This window comes from Microcaecilia unicolor, chromosome 7, assembly GCF_901765095.1.
Source record: "Microcaecilia unicolor chromosome 7, aMicUni1.1, whole genome shotgun sequence".
Lineage (NCBI taxonomy): Eukaryota > Metazoa > Chordata > Amphibia > Gymnophiona > Siphonopidae > Microcaecilia > Microcaecilia unicolor.
The window spans coordinates 170923672-170943311 of record NC_044037.1 but is presented as its reverse complement, the minus strand read 5'-3'; the positions used below and the strand labels follow the sequence as shown (position 1 = coordinate 170943311).

At 44.6% G+C, this 19640-nt stretch overlaps 1 protein-coding gene across 4 annotated transcripts in view; it reads left to right on the top strand.

Moving 5' to 3' along the window:
• Nucleotides 1-19640, top strand: part of ABI2 (abl interactor 2) — a 304672-nt gene that overhangs the window by 153752 nt on the left and 131280 nt on the right. For 2 of the 4 annotated variants that reach the window (XR_003942794.1, XM_030209245.1), the window contains exons 5-6: nt 4692-4841; nt 19031-19155. Coding sequence is in view for 3 of the 4 variants with exons in the window: in XM_030209245.1 (XP_030065105.1) it covers nt 4692-4841; nt 19031-19155 (275 nt within the window). In the remaining variant the exon portion in view is untranslated. The remainder of the gene's footprint in view (nt 1-4691; nt 4842-19030; nt 19156-19640) is intronic. The other 2 variants (XM_030209246.1, XM_030209247.1) reach the window with 2 other exon arrangements.

The following is a 19640-nucleotide window of genomic DNA, read 5'->3' as shown; positions in this document are numbered from 1 at the left end:
GGCATGCTGGGCATCTGCTCACCATATATTGAGACTATTGAGGCATATGTCAGCTATGATACATTCCCTGCCTTTAGCCATACTACCTAGAGACCATTCCAATGGCATCTCACAAGACATGGTCCTTTCAGAATGAGATACCTGACTACATTCTCAAAGGTACCAAGGGAATGAGCTGCTTCTTTCTCTTGCTCAAAGTTGATCTGATAGACTGTGACCTTTCCCAAGTTAGACACCCTGATTACTGCTGTAGCATTGAAGACTGAGTCTTGTAGAGGGTGGTGTGGCTCTCAAAGAATCATATGAAAGGTATAAATTGAGACAGATCTGCATGTTTTGCTTCAAAATGCTGCTGAGCCTTTTTGGCACTGGTTCTCAATCTTTTTTTCAGTTGGGAGACATCAGATGGATGATGCTCACATGTGTGACATGATGCATTCATGACCCCAATGAACCTTTTGTCTGACAGTGTATAAGAACATAAGAGTTGCCTTACTGGGTCAGACCAAGGGTCCATCTATCCTTGTATACTGTTTCCAGCCAATCCAGGCCATAAGTATGTGGTAGAGTCCTAAAAGATAGCAAGATTCCATTCTGCTTAACCCCAGGGATAAGCAGTGGCCTTCTCCAGGTCTACTTCAATAGCAATTTATAGAATCTTCCTCAAGGAATTTGTCTAAACCTTTTTTTTTCAACAGCTACATTTAACTGCTTTTACCACTTGGCTCTGACAGTGAGCTCTAATATGCTTAGTGAAAAAAAAAAATCTGATTTGTTTTAAATGCGCTACTTTGTAACTTGATGGTGTGTCCCCTGTCTTTGTACTTTTTGAAAGATTAAACTGTCGATTTACATTTACCCTTTCTACTCTACACTCTGGATTTTATAGACTCCTATCCTCTCTGCTGTCTCTTCTCCAAGTTGAAGATCCCTAACTTCTTTAGTCTTTCCTTATATGAGTTGTTCCATGCCCTTAGTCATTTTGTTTGGCCTTCTTGTACCTTTTCCAGTTCCACGCTATCTTTTGACAGATGCAGCAACCAGAATTGCACACACGACTCAAGATGTAGTTTCACCATGGAATGATACAGAGGCATTATTATATTCCTTATTTTCTAATATTCTGTTTGCTTTTTTGGCAGCCATTATATACTGAGCAGATTTCAATTTATTGTCCGCAATGACTTCTAAAGTCTTTTCCTTGATGGTAACTCCTAATGTGGAACATAGCATCATATAGCTTTAATTTGGATTATTCTTGATATGATTCACTTTGTACTTTGGATGCCCAGTCTTCCAGCTTGCCAAGTGTTCCTGCAATTTCTCCGCATGCAATTTAACAACTCCAAATAGTTTTTATGTTATCTGCAAATTTAATCACAACATGCATTGCCTCTGTGGGATTGTTAGAGAGGGCCCTGTCTCAGATTGAGTCCTTACTTACAGATAGAACTTTCTGTTTAAAGTTCAGGGAGTCAGTGTTTTCAGACTTGGTGTTTTCTCCCTTGCAGTTTTCTCTTCTATATGCAATCTTTCGAACAAATCATTCATTCTTAGAGAATTCTGCATTTTATATGTGGAACGTACTCTGCTTCTGAATCTGGTTAGTACTGTTCTGAATTGAGAGATTGCTCAGTTAAACAATTTTTGTTGAAAAAATTGAGTTCTTGTGTTTTGGGACATGACTTGTAATGGTTCATCTTAGACCGATGATCTGTGGCATGCCTATTCCGATTAAGGATAGTGTTAGGAATTTGGGGGGTTTATTTGGTCAGGATGAGATCCTTCAGCACAAATTGCTAGGGTGTCTCAAAATGTATAAGGTGAATGTGATTTGTGGGATAACTTAAAACCATAGTTGGTTGAGAATATGTTAGGTAATAGGGTACAGATGCTAGTTTTGTCTATTTTAGCATACACAATCAAATAGGGTGGGCCACTGGGGCTGTGGCCCTACTAAAATTTGGCACAACACATCAGGAACTAGAAAGCTTGGGGGCAGGGTTACAGAATAGTTTGTTCAGCATCTCTTAATCAGAAATATGTTCCGCTGCCCTAGTGTTAGATTATGGTGATGTTTTGTATGAGGCCTTCCAGCCTCAACTCCAGGGAGGTTGGAGATATTGTAAAATATGACTTCAACAGCCTTTGACAGGGCTAAGTAGAAAGGAATATGCTTGTCCCTTTCTGATAAGCCTGCATAGGTTGCCTATTAAAGGATGGACACAGGTTAAGCTATTGTTTCTGACTTTCAAAGCACTCTGTGGCTCAAGGCTAGCCTGTTTGTTTAGGCATTTATATTCCATCTAAATCCTAAGCATCTATATTAATAATTATCACCTCCAATTCTGAAGCTCACAGTGTGGCAGGGAAACACTCCCTGTACTATTGTAGCCTGTCAGCCACCACTCACTCTCACTCTCACTCATACACCCGCCCTCAGCCACGCCCCCAGCCACGCCCCTTCCGGACATAATTCGCTACCTGAACGTTCTATTGAGGCCCCAAGCTCCAGCCACTTCTGTCAAGGGTTCGTTAGTTCATGGTGGTGAAGCCTCTCCACTCACCATGTCGGTCTGTCACGCCCTCGCGTCGAACGTCATGATATCGTGGGCGGAGCAATTTCACGCAAACCTGAACGACAGGAACGCAACCGAAATGGAGTGTTTCCCTACTCCTCCCCCTGCCTCACAATCACCTGCCACTGTGCCGACGAAACAGAAATGGCGCCCAACACCAGCCTTCCAAAACGCGAGGAAACGCGACGTCAGACCCCAGAGGAGGAGCGGCTTCAGCGCTCCTGCTACTCGCAGGAAAGGCATTTTACCACCGTCGCCCCGGGGAACTGGCTCCGACCAATCGGCTAAACGTTCTGCTGAGTCAGGCAAGAGGCGTCGTCGATGGGGGCTGGGCTGTATATTTCAAATAACGCCGGCGGACGGCGCAAGCCTCTCCGGGGAACGGAGGGTACACGAAAGAGCCGGTGCTGCGAGGTAAAACGAAATGTAAATACAAAACAAAATGCGGGGAAGGCGGGTCTATATTTGTACCAACATCGCGTCCTCTTGCTTTTCCTCCTAATGATTACCATGCGCATGTTGCACGTTTTAGCTGGCTGGTGGGGCTGGGGGTTCTGTGTGCACAAAAGCAGGCTAACACGCTGCCCATCCCCCCCCCCCCCCCCCCCCCCCCCCCCCCACACACACACACACACACACACACACACACACACACACACACACACACACACACACACACACACACACACACACACACACACACACACACCAACCTCTCTCACTTTCACAAACACACACAGACGAACTCTCTCTGTGACAACACACACACATTCTCTCTAAAAGAACAATTAAATACAGAAGTGGGGGTGAGGTTCTACAATGCAAATGCTGAACCACTAATAAAAAAAAAAAGCACCCTTGCAGCCTGCCACGCTCTCTCAAAACTTTAACAACAAAAAAACATCTTTGCCTTTTTTTAAAATCATATATATCCCTTAATATCAAACAAAAAAACATGCTAGCGCCCGTTTCATTTATTTCAGAAACGGGCCTTTTTTACTAGTAGTATAATAAAACATATGTAGTAAAACTAGAGCAGAACAACAATTTAATGAACCATAAAACAATAGTCACAATAATAGCCACTGGTAGATGAAATATCTGTTCAAAGTAAAAAAAATGGTCTAACTAAACAGGTATAAAAATAGATGTAAATAAAGACATCAGTACTCTTAATATATATAATTACAAGATCTTTATCAAATGAAACCATTAGTTAACCAATAGAAGTCATGCAGATATTGGCTTTATGTAATGGTGCCTCGGTATATTAAAGTAATCAAAGGGCAGTATATCAAGTACTAATAAACATGAAACATTAGCAGATGGTTGGCAGCATTCTGTTTAAGCTACAGAGACCATAGTTACATTTGTAGAATGCCTAAATAAAGTGAATTACAGTAGTATATGGGGTAAGTTGATCTGTTATATTCCAGGCTGCAAATTACGATCTTCAAAGGGGTCCCCTATTAAATGTTCATCTTTTGAGGGCGATGGTGAACTCCAGACTACGTTCCTTTTATCTTGCTGCACCATATGCCTGGAATAGACTTCCTGAATCGGTACGTCAAGCACCAGCTCTGGCCATCTTCAAATCTAGGCTAAAAGCCCAACTTTTTGGGGCTACTTTGAACTCCTAACTCCTATTCACTTGTTCAGTACCCATGTCTGCTTTATAATTCCCACCTTAAGTAATTCCCTTATCCCTTATTTGTCCTGTTTGTCTGTCATGATTAGATTGTAAGCTCTGTTGAGCAGGGACTGTCTCTTAACATGTTCAGTGTACAGCACTGTGTACATTTAGTAGCGCTATAGAGATAAGTAGTAGTAGTAGCCCCCACTTTGTGGATTAGGCTGTTTTTGGAGTTGTGTTCTGAAACAAAACATTTTGTAATGTAGGAAATAGTTAGACATTAGTTACACAGGTTTGATGGTGATGGGAGAAGCTGGGTTGGACCCAGGAGGCAGATATGGTCTTGTATGTTAATTTGTTTGTTTTGACATTGTATTGTTTTATTGTATTTTATGTTGTTGTAAACTGTTTTGAATGGCTGATCTCCAAGAAGGCAGTCTATAAATGTTTGTAAATACATTTCTTTTGTTATTACATAGGCGACATTCTCCCTATCGCACACTGGAACCAGTACGACCCCCTGTGGTACCAAATGACTATGTACCAAGCCCTACACGTAATACAGCTCCCTCACAGCAGCAGAGCCCAGTAAGAACAGCGTCTGTAAATCAGAGGAATCGCACATACAGGTATTATCTTCACATAGGTGCAAAATATGTTTGACACAATTTTATTTTTTTCCAAGTGCAGTCCAACTAAATTATTCAGGGTATGAAGGTGAGATGCATAGCATCCTGAAAGTGTAGTGTTTGAAGAGCAGTTTGAGATATTTGGCTGAAAACTGATATTTAAGTCATATGTCTTAAATGAAGAGAAATTATTCAGGAGTGTTAAACTCTGATCATTAAGGGCACAAACTGGTCAGGTGTTCATGATAACTCTGAGTATGCATGAGATAGATTTGTATTCTTACTGCCTCAGAGGTATGAAAATCTGTTGCATGCATATTCATTAGGGCTGTCCTGACAACCCACAGGTTTTATAGCCTCTGAAGACCAGAATTTGACATCCCTAATTTAAATCAGAAGACAGAGCAAACAGAACATATAGACAACCTTGGTTCATACCCTGTCTTTCTCCCCCAGCAAAAATATTCATATTTTTCTATCCTACATTTTCATGTAAAAGCAAGGCACCATTGCTCTCCTATTAGTATACTAAGTGTCTGCTTTCCTTTTGTACTTTCTAAAACATCTCTTCTTTGTTTTAATATTTAGGGGCTCATATTTGAAAGAGAAAAACATCCAAAAAGCAGCACAAAGCGGCAGATGGATGGTTCCCCCCCCCCCCCCCCCCCCCCAAAATTTCCAAATCGCTATTTTCAAAACCAATTTTTAAGACATTTTTTAATGCAGCTCTCATGCAGTGTATCGAAAACACAAGGGGGCGTGTTAGAGGCAGGAGTTTGGTGTTCCCAAAACTTGGACATTTTTCTGCTATAATGGAACAAAGCAAAAGTGTCCAGGGCTAAAAGACGTTTTGGTCTAGACTTTTCAATCAAGACTAAGTTGCAAAAGGTGCTATAAATGACCAGGAGACTACTGGAAGGATTAAAGCTCCACTTCCCCAGTGGTCACTGACCTCCTCCCACCCCACATAGATGTGAAAGAATCAGTACATACCAGCCTCTGACAGCTTCAGATGTTACGGCTAGTCCTATTTAGAGCAGCAAGTAGGTCCCTAGAGTAGCCTAGTGGTCAGTTCAGTGCACTGTAGAGAAGGGGACCCAGGCCCATATCCCACTCTATCTGGTACACTTGTGGTGGAAAGTGTGAGCCTTCCAAAACCTTTCAAAAACCTACTGTACCTACATATAGGTGATACCTGCAGCCATAAGGGCTATTATAGAGGTGTACAGTTGGGTACACTAGGTTTTTGGTGGGTTTTGGAGGGCTCACCCTACAATACAAGGGGGGGTAATGATGAGATGTGTACCTGGGAGCTTTTATGTGAAGTCCACTGCATTGTTCCTAGGGTGCCCCACTGGTCTGCTGGGATGTCTGTGTGCCAGTCTACTAAGAATGCTGCCCCCCCCCCCCCATACATCCCAGTGGCTTGTTTTTGTGTGTTTTTTCCTTGGACATTTTTTTTGTTTGAAAATGGTCCAAAAAGATAGATGCATAAAACATCTACCAAATGGCCATTTTCGAAGCAAAAAGACATGTTTATCTGGTTCAAAAATCGCTTTGTTTGCCACTTGATTTTTGGACGTTTTCAGCAAAACATCCAAAATTGAATTTAGACATCATACAGTTTAGTTCGAAAACACTTAACAATCGCTGAATCAATAAATTAAAAAGGAACACATTTCAAAAAATTTTTAAAAAGGAAAAATTAGATCATTATAAAATAAGAAAACAATTACAGCGAACTCAGTGTAAATCAGAATAATAATTTTGCCTTGATACCATCAGCTCCCAGACAAAACTGGAGAAACATTGTCAATATTCTGAGTTTTGACCAGCTCTGCCTGTGCTAATGATTATCTCTTTTTATTTTTAATCCTTTGCATCTAAAAGAGAGGATCCTTTCCTTAAAATTTTACTAGACACCACCTTAGAAACTTCAAATAAGGGTAGTTTCTAGCTCTAATGCCTTAGATCTTAATCTATGAAATTTTATTTGAACCTCTCAGTTTCTAGGAGAAAGTTCAGGAAAAATGTGTGTGGTTGAGCCATGTAAAGGGGTTCTATCTTTCCCTTAAAAAAAAAAAAAACTTTTACATTTTAATTTTATATCCCTATCAGAATTCTAGCCATGGTCCTTTTAATAGAACTAGGGACAATAATGGGGTAAATTCAAGAAAGGTCACCTAAAATTAGTTGCCAAACATTTGAGTTTTAAGTGTGAATTCAGTTTTGTGCAAAACTGCCATTACAGAATACTAGCATAAGTCTGCATTTATGCACCCAACTTTAGGTGCGAGCATTCAGCCAGCTGAAAGGTTGGTGTAAGTGCTCATGCCTAACTGTATGTATTCTATAACATGTGTGCACAAGTCTTTGGCATGCCCCTGACCCACCCATATTTCTCCCCGGTCCACATCCCCTCTCCCTTGCAGTTGCATACTATGGATTTTGTGTGCACAATTTGTAGAATACTGACTAAGGTCAGTTGCACATGTGTTTTCTAATTGGTGCCAATTGTCAACACCGTTTAGTGCCAATTACTGCTAGCTACATTTATCAGCTCTTTATTATATTAAGTTATGCCCCCAACTGACCTTATTCTATGAAATACATGCACAACTTTGCATGCTAAGTGTAAAGTTGGGCACCTAATTTTACAGGATTAGGGGAAATATACTTTAAGGATATTTGGAAGTGAAACAGAATCGAAGTTCATTATAAAAAAAAAAGAGTGGTTCAATATTTCTTTACCAGATATTGAACAACAAAAAGGAAAATTAAAAAAATATATATACTAGCACTTAGGGAATGATCCACCTTTTGTAGCATACTTTTCAGCCATAAATTTTAGATGCCTCAAGTTTGTCTTTCTGGTTAGTTCATTTAAGGATCCCCTCCTCCCAAGTTATCAATCCATCCCACAAGATTGCTAGTAATTAAGTCTCTCCAGAAAACTTGGAAAGTTGTGATAAACATCCAGAGAAGCTGATTTTTAGCCACCATCTCCATATCTAAATTCACTCCCTTAGGAGAATTTATAGAATCTGAACATCCTGTGAAAGTCAGAGAATGCAGAGATTTTATTAATGATACATGCACTTCAGTATCTTTCATCAGTAGAGGTTGCCTTCATTGCCCTTAAGGAAGGAATCTCATTGCTACAGAAGGAATCTCAGAAAACATAGAAATCTCTCCTTTTTCTTCATTGTTAACAGAAAAGGTGTGACTAAGATACAACATAGTATACGGTTTTTATATTACTACTACTACTTATCATTTCCTCTAAAGCCAAATAAGGTTCTGCGTGGCTTTCAATAAAAGATAATTCCTTGTCATCAAGCAGATGAATCCATTACGAGTGGGTTGTGTCCATCAACCAGCAGGGGGAGATAGCACTGAAAAACCATAGTGCCTCATGGCCAGCTAGCTCCATCTGCCTCTTCAGTATTCTCTATCTCCCCAGCAGGGTGGTTGCAGCTTGTTCAAGCTCCTTCAGAAAATCTGCCTGGGGTGGCTCCTGTGCTTTTGCCAGTTGTAGCAGGGGTGTTGTGGCTGATGGTGCCCACTTTAAAGGCAAATAGGTTAGCCCTTTCCCTGCCTTACCCGGCCCCTGATGTGGAAGTAGACAAATAGGCAAGCCCTGTCCCTGTCTTTGCCCACGCTATGGATGCAGGCACATAGGTTCGCCCTTTCCCTGCCTTTCCCATGCTACTGATCCTCTGGAGTTGGAAATTTGCCTCTTTCACTGTTGCCTCAAACTTTCCTCACAGCGTTAAAAAGAAAATGTTGCGTCGCTCTTTAGCGCTGTGATCCCAGAAAAGAGGTTTTCTTCTGATTGTGCAGCGTGACCGGAGCTCGGAGACTCGGTCTGGTGAGGCAAGAGCATTTTGTAGCTCCTCCTGGGAGGGCCCGCGTTTGGGACAATTTTGGCGCGAATCCACCATTTTGAATTTCCGCCGCTTTCGGCGAGGGCTGCTGAGAAAGTAAAGCGCCGTTCCGTTTGTGGCAAGCGCAAATCTGCAGCGAGGCTCTGTAAGGCGTGCTTTTCAGACGGTAGAGCCGGCCCGAGCATGGCGAGCGATGTACCTTCCCATTCCGTGGAGCTGGCAGCGGGCGCCATTTTGGAACAGCATGGTGCAACCCCCGCTGAGGCGGAAGGGTTTGAGCCTGGAGGGGCGCCTCGTGTAGAGGCTAATAAAAGAGCTGTTCCCCCGGACTGGAACCGGGAGGCCAGGGTGAGCCATTTCCCCCTGAATTTGTTTTATTGCTGCATAATGCATACATGTTAAAAAGAGCTCTTCTGCAGGGGTCCTCTGCGGCCCTGCTTTCTGTATCCCCTCCAGTGAAGTCTGGCCTTGGATTACCGTCAGGCGCGTTTTCCCCTGACAGATGGCCGCAAGACAAGCACAGAAGGTTGGATTCCCCTTCAGAGAGTGGCACACCCTCCCCCCCCCCCCCCCCCCCCCCCCGGTCGGGATGTGAGGGCTCTGAGGGGTCTGGCAGGCCTTAGTGGTCTGGAGAGCCAGAAGAAGGTGCAGGATTGCCACCGGATCCAGATGATCCTTCCGCGGTGAGGATTTTCCACCGCGATGAGCTGCCAGCGATTATTACTGATGCCTTGCAGGTCCTCTCTATAGAAGACCTGGGAGTACTGAGACCTCCTCCGGTAATCCGAGGATGGCAAGTACTAAGAAGCCTGCTCGAGCCTTTCCTTTGCATGACTCCATCCAAGAGCTTGTCACAGCTCAATGGGCTGACCCTGAGGGGCCTTTGAAAGTCGTCAGGGCTATGGGGCAATTATACCCTCTAAGTGAGGAGCATTTTGCGCGTCTAGCAGTGCCTAAAGTGGATGCCCTAGTCACAGCTGTGAAAAAGAAAACTACCCTCCCAGTGGAAGGAGGAGTTGCCCTGAAGGACATGCAGGACCGTCGCCTGGAGGCAGCTATGAAACGGTCCTTTGAAATTTCAGGCCTATCCTTACGGGTGTCTGCATGCAGCTGCTACGCTGTCCGAGCCTGCCTCGCTTGGTTACAACAGGCAGTGGAACAGCCCGGAGATGGAGTGGAGCCCCTTAAGGAGGTGGCACCACGGATGGAGTCGGCCTTGTCATTTTTGGCTGACACCCTTTATGATCTGGCTAGAGTTTCGGCTAAACAGATGGCTGTAGCGGTGGCAGCTTGCCGTCTTCTGTGGCTACGGCATTGGGCAGCTGACATGGCCTCTAAGCAAAGGTTGGTGAATTTGCCCTTTCAAGGCCTTCTCCTGTTTGGTGAGGAGTTGGAGAAAATTGTGAAAGGCCTGGGGGATGCCAAACCCCAGCGCTTACCCGAGGATAGGCCGCGGCCTTCTTTCAAGGGTCAGGTGGTTCCCTCCTCTTACAGACCTCGCTTCCGTGAAGCTAGAAGGTACCGCCCGGGTGTTCTGCTGGGTTCACTTCGTGTGCCCGTTTTCAGCAGAGGAACTCCTTTCGCTCGGACAAACGTTCCGCAGCAGCAGGCTCAAGACCTGGAGTTCAGGGGCGACCCTCTCAATGATGGTGCGCCGGCCCCCTCCTCGATTCCTGTGATAGGAGGACGACTTTCCCTCTTTCTCGAGGAGTGGGCCAAGATTTCCTCAAATCAGTGGGTCTTGGACCTGATCAGAGAAGGCTACAGAATAGAATTCAATGCCCCGATAAGAGACGTGTTTGTGGAGTCCCGATGTGGTTCTGCCGCCAAATGAGCGGCGGTAGAGGAGACCTTGTAAGGCTTGATTCACATTGGGGCGGTTTCCCCTGTGCCTCCCGCCAAATGCGGCTCTGGCCGTTACTCCATTTACTTTGTGGTGCCGTGAAAAGGAGGGTCTTTTCGGCTTATCCTAGATTTAAAACAAGTCAACAAGTCTCTGAACGTGCGGCATTTTCACATGGAAACCCTGCGCTCCGTCATAGCGGCGGTACAGCCAGGAGAGTTTCTCACGTCTCTGGACCTGAAAGAAGCTTACTTGCACATACCAATTTGGCCCCCGCACTAGAGGTCTCTGCGTTTTGCGGTGATGGAAAAACATTTCCAGTTTCGGGCCTTGCCTTTTGGCCTCGCCACAGCTCCCCGAACCTTTTCCAAGGTAATGGTGGTAGTAGCTGCTTTTCTCAGGCGAGAGGGTATCTGGGTTCACCCGTACCTAGACGACTGGCTCATCAGAGCAGACTCTGCAGAAGAGAGTCATCAGGTTGCAGCCAGAGTGGTCTCAGTACTGCAATCTCTGGGCTGGGTTGTCAATATAGCCAAAAGTCACCTGACCCCCTCTCAATCTCTAGAATATTTGGGGGCCCAGTTCGACACAGCCTCGGGGATGGTCTTCCTACCTGAGCAAAGGCGGTGCAAGCTTCAGAACCAGGTCCGTCTGCTCCTGAGGATGCCTCGCCCGCGAGCTTGGGACATAGTCCAGCTGTTGGGGTCGATGACGGCTACTTTGGAAGTGGTGCCTTGGGTGAGAGCGCACTTGAGACCCTCTGCAGTGCTCCCTGCTTCAACGGTGGTCTCCAATATCTCAGGATTATCAATGCAGACTCACGTGGCTCCCTGCGGCCCGGCTTGGTATGGAGTGGTGGCTCTCAGACAGCATGCTGCGGCGAGGAATGCCGCTAGCGCTCCCCAATTGGTGCCTGGTGGTAACAGATGCCAGTCTGAAGGGCTGGGGTGCACATTGCCGGGGAAGGCATGCCCAGGGTCTTTGGACACCCGAGGAGTTGGAGTGGTCCATCAATTGCTTGGAGTTGAAAGCGATTTTCCAGGCGCTTCTGGCCTTTCAATTGAGCCTGGAAGGATTGGCTGTCAGAGTGATGTCGGACAACACAACAGCAGTGGCCTACATAAATCGCCGAGGAGGCACTCAGTACATAGCACTAGCAGCGCAGGCCGCGCAGATTTGCCACTGGGCTGAGCTTCATCTGCAGTTTCTGTCAGCAGCTCATATTGCAGGTCAGAGCAACGTGCAAGCCGATTATCTGAGCAGGAATCAAATCGACCCAGCGGAATGGGAACTTGCAGATGAAGTATTCCTGCAGATATGTGCCAAATGGGGAAAGCCCGTAATGGATCTTATGGCGTCAAGCACAAATGCCAAAGTCCCGTTCTTCTACAGCAGACGGAGAGATCCTCATTCGGCAGGGTTGGATGCCTTGGCTCAACCCTGGCCTCAGGGCCTCCTGTATGTGTTCCCTCCGTGGCCCTTAATAGGGCGAGTGCTCCTGCGGATTCGGCTCCACCAAGGAGAGGTGGTTCTCATTGCCCCGGATTGGCCCAGGAGGCCGTGGTATGTGGACCTCCGGCGGATGCTGGTAGAGGCTCCCCTTCCTTTGCCTCTGGTCCCGAATCTGTTGTCACAGGGCCCGGTGACCATGGAGGACACCTGCCGCTTTGGTCTTACGGCATGGCTATTGAAGAGGGCGCAATTGAGAGACAAGGGATATTCCAGTAAACTCATTTCCGCTCTCCTACAGGCTCGCAAGCGTTCCACTTCCATGGCTTATGCCAGGATTTGGCGCCAATTTGAGGCTTGGTGTGCATCTAAAGCGATCACACCCATGCGGGCTTCTGTCTCGCCGATACTTGACTTTTTGCAGGATGGTTTACAAAAAGGCTTGGCCTATAATTCCCTGCGTGTTCAAGTGGCAGCCTTAGCATGTTTTCAAGGGAAGGTCGCTGGCCTCTCTCTGGCTGCTTGCCCGGATGTGACACGGTTTCTTAGAGGGGTGCTTCGGCTCTGTCCTCCCATGTGGGCTCAGTGTCCGACCTGGAACCTGGGGTTAGTTTTAAAGGCCCTTCAGTGTTCGCACTTCGAGCCGCTTAGGCGAGCTTCGGAGAAGGATGTGACCTTAAAGACGGTCTTTTTGGGGGCCGTGACATCGGCGAGACGGTTATCTGAGCTCCAGGCGCTGTCCTGTCGAGACCCATTTCTGCAATTCTCAGAGTCCAGAGTAATGGTACGTACGTTGCCTTCCTTCATGCCTAAGGTGGTTTCAGCGTTTCACCTAAACCAGCCTGTTTTCCTGCCCTCCTTTTCTAAAGAGGAGTTTCCAGAAGCCTATGGGCAGTTGCACCTTCTGGATGTGCGAAGGGCTCTGTTGCAGTATCTGCGCATGTCAAATGCCTTCAGGACCTCTGATCATCTTTTTGTTCTTTTGTCAGGTCCGCGCAGATGGTCTCCAGCGTCTAAGGCCACTATAGCCCGTTGGCTCAAAGAAGCTATCTTTTCAGCATATCTGTTATCTGGCCAGTCTCCGCCTGAAGCCTTTAAGGCACATTCCACAAGAGCGATTTCCTCTTGGGCTGAAACTGGAGCACTCTCTCTTCAAGAGATATGTAGTGCAGCTACTTGGGCTTCTAAGCTCTCGTTTGCCCGACACTACAGGCTGGATGTGGCTGCCAGGAGGGACGCGCATTTTGGAGCACAAGTGCTGGCGCGTGGTGTGGCTTGTTCCCACCCTATCTAGGGATTGCTGTGATACATCCCACTCGTAATGGATTCATCTGCTTGATGACAAGGAAGGGAAAATTAGGTTCTTACCTTGGTAATTTTCTTTCATTTAGTCATAGCAGATGAATCCATGAGCCCTCCCTCAGTGGTTCATTATGCGATTCATGTTACTTTTATGTTCAGTTTTTCCTGTAGATATGTTCCCTCATTGGGAGAAGTTGGAAAACAGTCTTCAGGATTTCTGTTCAGTTACAGGAGGATGAGTCCATTCCCTCCTTTGACTTATAGCTCCAGTTTTGGGCGTTCATCCGCTGTGAGGTAAGTTCATGTTGTTATGCTTTTCGGTGTAACACTGCTTTGGAACCTTCAAATACTGAATAGGCAGATGGGGCTATCTGGCCATGAGGCACTATGGTTTTTCAGTGCTCTCTATCTCCCCCTGCTGGTTGATGAACACAACCCACTCGTAATGGATTCATCTGCTATGACTAAAGGAAAGAAAATTACCAAGGTAAGAACCTAATTTTCCCTTAGCCAAATCTAATTACAAGATGCAATTTTAGTTTTAATCCCACTGTATCTAGTTAGATCAGACTATTCATTGTGCAAGGAATTTCTTGAATAGTAACATAGTAAATGTCAGCAGAAAAAAAACCAGAAGGTAAAAATGCCACTGGAGGAACAGAAAAACCAGTAAAAAAATTCTCAAAGAAAAAGGAACAAGAGTAGGGTTGTAGATAGATCTTTCAATGGTCCATTCAATTTGCCTAACAAGGTAGCCAGACTTGTATCTGGCACTGTGCACAGGTTCCACTTCTTTAGCATTATTAGTTTATCTCTCTCTTTCTCTCCCTACCAGTACTGGGGCATAGACCATAGACATCTGCCTGGCACAGTGTTTTCAATATCTTGAAGCCCCCTAATGGGTTAGAATCAAGAAAAGCCATAGCCCTATTGGAAGCTAGTGGAAGGAACAGTGAGCAAGAGTCTAGACCAGCGGTTCTGAACCAGGTTGTGTTACAAGGAACCGGGAGGTACGTTGCACAGCCCGTAGTGGCTTTAAGGGGAGGGCGGCAGTTGGAAGCACAGTCTTGTGGCAGGAGACATGGTTACACAAGCTACAGCATTCTTCCTTAATTTGCTGTGAGCCACACTCCTATGGGCTGCTGGCAGCAAACGGCACTTACCAGGGCTTTTGGTTCCATTGACTGTGTGTGCCAGAAGTGAAAGTCTAGTAAATGTATATGCTGCCAGAAACCTAGGGAAGGAGTGCAGCTCAGGGCGAATTTAAGGACACATGCTGGAACCTGAGTAGCTGTGTCTCCTGTCTTCAGACTGTGCTTCCTGTGGCTGCCCCAGAAGTGAAAGTCTAGTAAATGTATATGCTGCCAGAAACCTAGGGAAGGAGTGCAGCTCAGGGCGAATTTAAGGACACATGCTGGAACCTGAGTAGCTGTGTCTCCTGTCTTCAGACTGTGCTTCCTGTGGCTGCCCTCTCCTTGAAGCTACTGCTCTGCTGCAACATTGCAGGGGGAGGTCCTGGACATTAGGGGTAGAGCTGGAGGAGAGCAGGGACAGGGAGGTGCCGGGCCATAGGGATGGAGGAGAGAGTGGGGACAGGCAGATGCTGGACCATAGGTGTGGAGGAGAGAGGGGGGGACAGGGAGATGCTGGGCTACCCATTTATAAGTGTGGGAGGAGAGAGGGAGGTGGGGGTAGTGCTGAGCTACAAAGTTGTTGGGAGAAGAGGGAAGGGAGATGCTGGACATGGTGGAACTATGTGGGAGAAATCAAGGGGGGCTGTCGAGGATCAGTGAGAGGAAGATGGGGTGTACAGAGAGCTGCAGTGTGGTAATGGGGTGTGGGTGAAAAGGCAATAGGTACCGGGGCAAAGAGTGAGACAGGAGAAATGGGAGAGCAAGGGGCTGAAAGGAGGAGATGGAAAGTTGATAGGTGTAAAGTGTAGAGCTGCGAAAGGGCGTGGCACCATCTGAGTCACCTGGTCTGGGGGTTCCTTGACTCCCTCTTGGAAATGGAAGGAAAAAGCAACCCCAACACCCGGATGTGAGTCTGAATCCGGTTCTCCAGTCACCGTGCTCCAAAAGAAAATAGCAAAGTTTCAAATACAGCAAACTCTTATCAGAGTTCAAAACATAAGCCGATTCTTACTACTCCAGAGCTAAAATGAATTTCAACAGTCACAGTCCCATGCACACACTTTACAACATTGTCAGGAACATGGCTCTAGGTTACAGCCTTCCCCTCCTCCATGTAGTCAGGTGTAGATGAGCTGTCTTTGAAAACAAAACTTTCTCTGTTTTACTTGCTGTCACAGGGCTCAGGGCAGAAAACCTCGAGCAAACTGTAAGGAGTTCATAACTACTCATAGTCCAGCAGAGGTAAAAAGTCATTCAAAAAGAAAAACAGGAAGGGTTTAAATTGCCTTTCACCTACAACTGTCAGATTAAAGTTCATACAGTTTATATATTCTTAGTAGCAAAAACACACTGTTTTATCAGACTTGGCTTTTGGAACTGAGTCCTCAGCCCCACCTCCCACTTACCAGGTGTCTTACTGACCTGGTACCACCCACAGGGCTGTGTATGTTTCAGAAACAATCCTTAGGAATCCAAATGGCTAACCTACCTGTCCAAGTTATTCAACAGGAATCTCCATCTCCTCCTCCGGAGGCAGCTATAGTTCCTCTGCTGGGAGCTGTTCCCCTTCCTTCACAAACTCCATCAGTGTTGGCCCTCTCTACATGTTGGTGTCTTCCTTGAAAAGCAAAGCCAGCTCCACTCTTTCCTAGCCTCTTTGCTTCCATCACACACTGTTTAGCAAGCCAGGGATATTGGCCTAAGGCTGAATCCTGGCCCAGCACCAAGGACTGATTTCCTATAATTCTGGGAAGGAGCAAGAGGTCTGGGGGCCTCTCCCCTCCCAAGGACATGCTGGATTTCCCCTTTCCTGTGGGTTCTGTGCCATCTCTGGGAAAGAAAAGGACCTGATTCCTTGTTGTCTGGCTCAGCATTCTAAGGCACACCCTTTTGGTCATCACAAAAGTTACAGGAAGATTGAAGACTGGAGGGATGGGGTAAATTTTGAGTGGACAGACAGGCAGAAAAAGAAGAAATATGTCAGGGAGAGATGTGAGGGAATAGAAGAAGACAAGAAGAAAGAGAAAGGACAAATGGCTAACACTTACTGGAAAGAGTTAGCAGAAAACAAGAAAGCAGAAGAGAGAAGCTGGGATCAGCATAATTGGAAAAAACAAAGTGCCCAGACAACAAAGGTAGAAAAAAGTGTTTTGTGTTTGAATTTATTAACTGGAGTATGTTAGCATTGGAGAATGTGCATCACGGATGTCTTTGTATTGTGAAATGGATTTCTGTTTTTATTTCTCCAGTGTTGTGATATATGCTGAGTTTAATGACTTGGGGCTCCCAGTTGATTTTTTTTGTATAATCATATTTCTATTTGTCATTTGTGATCTTTTGTTCTCTATTTGGTGAAGGTTTGTCTGTGTGTTGCATGTAACTAAGTTGTGGTATTCTGTTTGCATGTAGTTTGTGTAGAACTCTGTAGCAGACGCACTTCAGTGTTACCAGTAGTAAGTGTATTAGTGTTCTAGGACCCATGTAATTTGTAGAACTGCCTATTCATTGGTAGGGTTCATGCTGTTTGAATTAGGAATTAGTTAAACAGTTGTATGGTAGGTTTGCTAATATATATGTTGAGTGATTTTTTTTCCAGGTTTTGCATTGTTTCATAGTGTGCCTGGTAGTAGAGACATTTGTTTCTATTATTCAGATGACACAAAAACTGGAATATTAGTTTCTATGGTAACTTTCGTAGAAAAATGTCATAGATCTGATCTGCAGATCGGGGGGAAAGGGTTTTTGTGGATGGTAGAGCATGTTACTTCATGAAAACTGCCATGCTTTGTCAGACAAAAGGTCCTTGAAGTTCATATATGCAGTGTGTCACATATGCAAGCATCGTCCGTTAAATGTATCCCAACTGAAAAAAAAATTGAGAAGCACTGCTGTAGACTGCAGGAGCAGGCTTCCTCCATTAGGGCCTTCACACCAGACCCCAATCTTGATGGAACTATAAAGGAGTCCATAGACATTTGCCCGTTTAATGGCATGTCCATTCACCTTTTTCTTGCCCATGCCCAAATGATAAAGCAGAAGAGTACCTGAAACAGCTTGCAACAAATAGGTCTTCAATAGAAATTGGATCGCCCACAAGTTCCTCATTCTCTTCCAAAGGGATGTTCCTCCTACTTTGGGCACCACTTTGGGCATACGACTATGGGCCTCATACAATGGAACTAGTGGTCTTTTAACTACCATGATAAGCTCTGTTGATCTCACTCTGGCGTTGGATTTGCTTTGAGCCTGTCTTCCGAAAATGCTGACAAATGCAGGAACTCTCCCCTTCAAGGCAGTGGTGCTCAGAAACCAGGTATTGGGTCTCTCTCCTCTCCCAAGCATCTCTTTTGGCTATAATATAATTTTGAAAGTGGTGATTTTGTAGCAGTTTTGTAAGACACCATTGATCTGTGCCATGCTGTCTTTTGAGCATGTATGGATTTGGGGTTGCTGTCAATTACTAGGCTTATAAAGTGCAGTAAATATACAGTTGCTGAATGTCAGTAAATGAGAAAGTAATCTTTGTTTTTAAAACATATGTTTTGTAACATTACACAGCAAACAGATTTTAAAGGATTGGCTTGTGGATGTATTCCCTTTGTTCTGGCATGGTGCTCCATCAATGCTTAAAATTTAAGCCAGACAAAGTGTCAGTAAGCTATTCCATTCTAAAGTCCTTGGAAACAAACTGGAAGTTGAAGAAATTTGTGTGAAGTAAGAACAGTGACACTTGTAAAATGTAAATGCAGGATTGGGTAATGCCTTTAAAAAGACAACAGTACATGGTAGTGATAAATAAGTTGATCTACGAAAGAAAGATAGAAGCTGGTAGCAAAAGGTATGCTTCCTTTGGGTTGGTGTAGCTTATATTTCTTATACAAATAAGCTTTTTTGTTTAACAGAAACAGTGATAGCTTACAGAAGGTTTCTATGTATTTTGTATAAACTAGTAACAAAACAACAAAAAACCCCACCAAAAACAAATTTAAAAAACCCCTGTTCTTCCATCCCTTGAAGGGGAGTAGTGCATTCCGGGGCCCATCAGGGCTTAGTTTAACTCTCTGGTCTGTGATCCCCCCCGGTATGATTTGTACAAGGGATGTATAATATAGCTAGTGCCATATCACCCACTCTTTTGTACATGATAATATAGTGTTGTTGCTGAGTCACATGATGATTGTTGAGCTGGCAATAGAAACAGTAATGTTGGAATGAGTCACCAGTGGTCTAAGTTGACTGGCTAGCTGCAGATTTTAGGTAACATTACAGGAAGCATAAAAGCTATAGGAGAAAGTTATCATCGAGTTTTTACCACACACTGTGTGATTTATTTATTTATTTTTAAGTACAGGATCTCCTTACATAAAATGAGACCCTGTGCTAAAATAGCATGACTTGTATTAAAATAATCTCTCTTAATGGTAGCCCACATTGTTAACATCCTCTTATAATCTGTCAACTTTAGGTTAAGAAACCAACTGGTAGGAAAGTGAAAAATTTTAATATGTAAGCTTGGTAAAAACTTCTGGCCATAAGAAAGTATTATATACCTTGCTTTTCCCTCAATTACTTTAGTAGCAGTGGGAGCAGTGGTGGAAGTCATCCAAGTAGCCGAAGCAGCAGTCGAGAGAACAGTGGAAGTGGTAGTGTTGGTGTTCCTATCGCTGTTCCCACCCCATCTCCTCCAAGCGTTTATCCAGGTAAACAAGTTATTTTCTTGATATCTTAATTTTAAGGAATTAGCAAACATTGATATTTCCAAAACATAAGCCATAACATAAAGTACATATCTAAAAAATGTTTCTCGTACTACTGTTTTAAAGATTTGCAATGAATCAGTGCAGCTGCTATCTTAGGTTTATTTAACAATGCGGTGTAAAAGACCTGTGAGCACCTCCATAGACAGAAAAAAAAATGCCAATGTGTTTTTCTTCTCTGACATAAACAAGTCCACATGAAAAATGGATCTGATTTTCTTTATATTTACACTATCATATTTGCGCACACGTGCTGCTATTTGTTTACCCTGAAAACAAGATCTGTCGTAGATTCCCCTGGACTGTAATTTGGAAAACAATGTTTGGCCAGAATAATTTTTGATTTTTTGGTTTGCTAAGTCGGAAGAATTTTTATTATATACAGACCATAGCTTTAACTTAATCTTTCAAGAGTCTATTTTGTTACT